Below are 6,235 nucleotides of genomic sequence, written 5' to 3'. Positions count from 1 at the left end.
TCTGAAGGCCATCTTCAGAGTAAGAGACAGAGCATCGATGCATTACGTGAAGAGACAGAGCTCTTTCTCAAGACTTAAATACAGAACCTCTGTGCAACTCTGCATGAAACACGTAGTCTGGTTCAGATTGACCGCAAAGCGCATGCAAAACCTCTGTTAAGCTCTGTATGAAGGACGAAATCAGGCTTGACAAATACAAGGTCTAAGAAATTCTCCAGAGTTCACGACAGACAATATCCAGCGTTGCAAGACTTCTAAATCAAGATGACCAATCTGGCTAAAAGTGTGAAGCTCTTTTTAAGAGTTAATTGCTAAAATTAGCCAACGCTACAAGTTTGTATAAATTTTCCGTGAACAGAGGCTCTGCATTGTAGATGCAGAGCTGCTGTGTAGCTCTGCATGAAGCACGAAATCATGCATAGAGGTGCTGCGTGGTTTCTGCAGTACCTCTCTAAAGCTCTGTATGAATTACCGAAGTTTGGTCAGAGACTCTGCTTAGTACATGCAGTCCCTCTCTAAAGCTCTGTATGAAGCATGGAGTCCGGGTGAGAGAATTTGCGTAGCACATGAAGATTCTCTATGGTCGGATAATTATAATGCAGAACATAAATGAAAAATAAGCCTCTTAAGAATTAATAATAATATGAGTTAATAAGATGAAGTTGTAAAACAATATTTTTAACACAATATAAACTGAACAAATATAAGTTAAATATGTAAAACGTTAATAAAATAAGAACCATGTATCATATATTACTAAACATTTCTTTGTATACAACTTTCGTTGTTTTACTGTCAATAATACCATCATCCTCCATAATTAGTACTTTCAAATCTTGCTTGCTTTTGACTCTGGATAAAGCAACATATAACTGACCATGTGTGAAGACCGGTTGTCTTAGAAATAAACCAACTTTTGATAATGATTGTTCTTGGCTCTTATTAATGGTCACGGCAAAACATACAACAATTGAAAACTGTCTCCTTTGAAATTTGAATGGTATCCTTTTGTCTGTAGGTGTTAAGGACATTTTTGGAATGAATGTACGGCTTCCAATATTGCTTCCAGATATAACCTGTGCTTCTATTACTCGATTTCCCAATGTTAACACCCACAGTCTAGTACCATTACATAATCTAGATTTCTGATCAATATTCCTTAGTAACATGATAGGAACACCAACTTTTAGTAAAATCTTATGGTTTGGTATTCCTGATAATTTAAGACCATTTAAAACATCAGGAGAGTACAAAGTTTTATCAAACTCATCATGAAGTTGCTCTAATTTACATAACGTATCTAAACTTAAGTACTCCTTTTCTTCTCCTGGAAACAATGATAGCAAACAATCATTTATTTTTATTGAACTACTTCATTTTTTGGTGCAAGTATTGCTCGTTCTTGAAAATAAGCTGAGTTGTTGATGTTTTCAAGAATTGAGGGATAGACAAATTCAATTAATGCAGATATAGGATTGATGCAATCGGTAATGAGAAGATCATGAAGTATCTCAATAACTGCTTCACCATCATTATCACTTCCAACTTTTCCTTCTCCTAAGTCCAAAATCCATTTTGCAAAATCCCTTGTTTGTTCAATTTCTGAACTCTCACTGTTTGCAGTTAGCCTCATGTTCCTAGTTAACCTTAGGACTTTGCATTTTTCCCAAATGTAAGATGAACTTAATGATGCATTTACGATGTCTTGTCTACCTGCATTGGGAATAACCGGTAGAATCTGTCTGAAATCTCCTCCAAAAACAATTACCGTACCCCCAAAAAGCATATGTGAGTCACTACTGCGTTGAGCATGGGAAATATCATTCATACTTCTATCTAATGCTTCAAATGCATGTTTATGAACCATTGGTGCCTCATCCCATATTATCAAAGTAGTTTTCTTTATTAAACTCACAACATCACTGTCTGGCTTCATGTGGCAAAGAGAATCTTCATTGAGAATGAGCAGGATGTGAAACCGAGAGTGTGCTGTTCCGCCACCGGTAAGAAGTAAAGATGCAATACCACTGGAAGCAACATTTAAAATAATTTCTCCTTTAGATCTTATTGATGTAGCCAAGGTCTTCCAAATGAATGTTTTAAATGTTCCGCCATGCCCATAAACAAAAAAATACACAACCTTTTTTCTTTTCAACCGCAGTCATGATTTCATTATACACACCTCTTTGCTCATTTGTTAGAGTAGTTACAAGTGTCTGAAACTCATCACGTAATATGATGATTATAGTCCAGTTCTTCTGCAATCAAATGGTTGTTTGAGGATTCAAGCGAATCATTATCAGGATAAGGCAGAGTAGTGAAGTCTTTCAACGTGGAATTGTTACGAAGCAAAATATTTTCAATTTCGAACAAAATTAGATTCTTCACTTGTTCTTCATTAAGAGATAAATCTGTAAGAAAGATAATATAAATGTAAACAATTAATAAATGAAATTAAAAGTAGATACAATTTAATAACAACCATAGTTTTTGATAATAGTTGTATAACTCTATACTTAAGATATAGAATTAACATACCTGGCGACTGTAAAGCAATTCGTTGATTGTACAAAATCCCATCTGCTAAGTATTGCCATGTTTTTTCCCAAACAAATTAAGGTTAATCAGCATGGTTGCAAATAAGAAGCGGAGATAAAAACCAGATGCAGTTAAATTTGCCTCTTCAATGGCTTCAATATATTCTTTGTCATTGTCTAAAAACCCAAGAGCATAACATGCATCTCTAAAAGTAAGAAATGTTTTTCCATTAACTGTACGAATGTCTTCAAATGATTTAGGACCTTTGACTTTATTTAGAAGAATCGTAAGTAATACCCTTATCCTACAGTAGAAGAAACTGAATGAATCTGTCCAATTGAGAATCCTTTTTTCCTTCGATCCCAACGTTGTTCGTCCAATTTCCACACAAACTTTGTAGGGAGTTCAACGTAAGTGAGTTCTCGTGCTTCTTGATAAAGTTGATTACAATGTATTCAAGCTAAGAACATTGAGGACACCACAGATGGTCTGTTTAGGACTTATCAGTATTATCTTCAGCACCAAACACCACTTGTTGTTGTCCCAGAAGATGAAAAGGAAGTCTTAAAATAGAAGGAGTCCTGTAATGAACATCATATCCAAAAATACACCATGAAGCTTCACATGCAGAAAGGTATCTACAATCATAATACTCTTTTATCTTATCAACAACATTAATAGTGACCACATCATTACTGTTTTCTACAATTGCAACAGTAGCTCTATCTGGACCCTTGTTGATATATTTGAACAGATACTTGATTGAAGATGCCTGATTGCACCACTCAACATTAATGTGTGCTTGATATCTTTTCAATAAATGTTTATTATATGGAACGACATTTCTGTTGTTTATTTTAACACCTGATTTTTCACTAAAACGTCCATCAACTCATCTGCGGTATACAGGATAACCATTAACATCAATTGAAGTGTGTTCAGAAAATTTCTTCGGGTATTTTTTTGAACACTTTCTATCAACCATGCATGGACAATTAATGTTTTCTTCACCACATGGTCCATGCATCATGAACTCTTTTACAAGTAAGTACAAGTCTGGATCACTGTTTTTGTCTGGGATCTCAGCTGAAATGATAGGATAAATCTGTTCAACAGTAGGTAGCTTGAAATCTCGATGCATAAACAAACAAATATGACTGTGAGGCAATCTACGCTTTTGAAATTCAATTGTATAAACAACTACAAAAAAAAGTTACAATTTAAATTAATAAAGATAAGACTAAAAGTATGAAGAAATATGTTGATACTGTTATCACAAATTGAACATACCTGCTTGAATTTTGCCAAAAAAAAACTCATTCTCTTTCAATTCTCTAATAAGTGCATCAAGCTTAATCTTAAATAAATGACAAAGAATGTCAGGCTTGTCTTCTGGATTTAGACATGTGTTCTTAACAAATCTTCTAATTTTCTGGCCATTTTGGATTGCAAGTCATGGTTAGGAACAAGTCAGGATATCCATACCATTTAGAAAGGGACATTGCATCCAAATAATTTTGCATCATGTACCGAGCACCATCGATGAAAGAAGAAGGTAGTATAACACGTTGTCCAATGTTTGAAACATCCCACTCTCCTTGTTCTTGTACATTGCATAGATTATCATATGTCTCACACCTTAGGACTTACTGCTGCTTACATATGTAAGGCAATCTCTCACTTTCAATCATTGTGTATCCATCAACTATAAATTGCTGTAGAAGCCTCCTTGTATTGAGAAGTAATGAAAACATATTTCTTCTATCTTGAAGTTTGAAGGCGAAGATCTCCCTCATTGTTACAGTTGTTCTTTTACTTTTGCTTGAAGATGTTACCTCTCTATGGGGAATGTCAATTCTGTAACCATCTTCTTCGTATGGAAATAACAACGGATATTGAAGAGGAAGGTAAGAAGGATGTAATTCACTTATTTGTTGTAAATAACCTGTCTGATGTTGTACAGTTATATCTCTTTTTTCAATTGTATCACCATCATCTCCAACAATTAAAGCTGCAACCTCTGAAGCAGTTAGAAGGTTATATGTTCTTCCATCCTTTTCTCTTCTTCCAATCAGTCGTAACTTTAGCTTGACATCTGAGTAGCATTCAAAACAATCTCTTGCAATTCTATAAGACTTCACCAAAACATTTTTTTGCATCTAGTATGTTCTTTAAGTATTGAATAATCTCAATATCAAGGGAATCATAATTTGATGCAGAGGCTTCTTGTTGTTCACTAAGTAAATCATAACAAACATAAAATCAGAGTGACCATTAATACAACCATACTATGTAATTCAAGTAAATTTATTAAGAGATATTACAATAAGGATGAATGTATACCTAAATGAATTGTGTCTATTTGAAACTTCATTTTCGGTATCATATATGTATAGTTGAGAGAATTTTGGTTTTGTTCCATCTGGTGGTAGAAGACTACCCATCCTATGGTAGTTTTGACCATTAAACCTGTATATGTATGGTGCATTTGCACTATTAATGGAAGAATCAATTTTGCCACCCATTGATGTAAATGAGAACATTGAATTATAACGAAGAATGTTCTTCATAAAGTATTTGCTTTTTGAGTCCTCACAACGAAACATATTTACGTAAGAAGTAGCCATCTCTTTCTCTTTTGGAAGCTGAACTTTCCCATTAAGACAACAAAGGGAGTAACTTGTTTTCATCCCGCATTTTTTTCCCTCGAAGAGTTTCATCTCTCCATAGTTTTGCATCACAGCATTCACAAATAACACTTTCATCACCGTAATCCAAGTACTCTGTTTAATAAATTCGAATCTAATAACTAACTGTAAGTATTAAACATTTGATTAATCAATAATTACCTTCATATATTCCTACAATTATGTTTGTAGTTGTTACTGGATGGTCCGGTTCTTCATCTGATGTAATATCAATGATTGGTATATCAGCTACATTTACATTCCTCCTTTGTAATCTATGATGCACTGCTGATAACCGAACCATAGAAGAAGCTTGCTCTATTGTCGATAAAGGCACGGATGAATTGGCGCTAGAACGTAATCAGTAGTGTTTGTTTACATGAACACTTGCTGTTTAAAATATACAAATTTAAGTAATGTAAGACGTGTGTTAGTATTTAAAATGTATTTGAAGCATTACTTTAAAAATGAGGTGTACAAGAGATTACACATACCATTAGCACTATCAGATAATGGATTTGTGATAGTCACATCTGAAGAAGAATGTGCAAAATTTGTATGTTGATATTGTGGACATGTGTTTGGATCCATATTCTCACTATGGTAGGGAATGTTATTTCTCTGAGATGAAGATCTTAATTGCCTATCATAATTTGAGATATTATCTGTAAAAAGATAGAGGAAAGTATAATTGTCAAAAAGTGCCTTCAACAGAATTTCTGAACAGGTAATATTTGTCTCATTCAAAATCGAATTCAAAATGCTATTGACTCAGATACCTTCAACATTTGATGATGTAGACTTCAATGACTGTTTACTACTATTCAAAACCGTCTTTCTAAATTTTCTCCTTTCTCTAGCATCAATGGAATTTCTTTTTTAAAAGATCTGCAAGAAAATTAATCCTTCAACAAGAACCAGTGCATGAAGTCAGTACATAATAAAACATTATAATGAACAATCGTGAGAAAATGGACTCAGTTAGTCAGTTGTGTTAAAGAATGTTTTTT

General features: G+C 33.9%; 1 protein-coding gene across 1 annotated transcript; it reads right to left on the bottom strand.

The window, feature by feature from the left end:
* Positions 1-1,360: 1,360 nt before the first annotated feature.
* LOC112504741 lies at positions 1,361-2,597 on the bottom strand. The gene is made up of 2 exons (XM_025108685.1): positions 2,539-2,597; positions 1,361-2,027 (listed from the first exon to the last, which is right to left on the bottom strand). Exons 1-2 carry the CDS (start codon positions 2,595-2,597, stop codon positions 1,361-1,363), a joined length of 726 nt encoding a protein of 241 aa, XP_024964453.1.
* Between the last annotated feature and the right edge of the window lie 3,638 nt (positions 2,598-6,235).

The sequence above is a fragment of the Cynara cardunculus genome, unplaced genomic scaffold (genome assembly GCF_001531365.2).
Source record: "Cynara cardunculus var. scolymus isolate 2C unplaced genomic scaffold, CcrdV1 Un_Scaffold_6715, whole genome shotgun sequence".
In the NCBI taxonomy this organism is placed as follows: Eukaryota; Viridiplantae; Streptophyta; class Magnoliopsida; order Asterales; family Asteraceae; genus Cynara; species Cynara cardunculus.
Note: the sequence above shows the minus strand (reverse complement) of the source record. Positions and strands in the feature narration are given on the sequence as shown.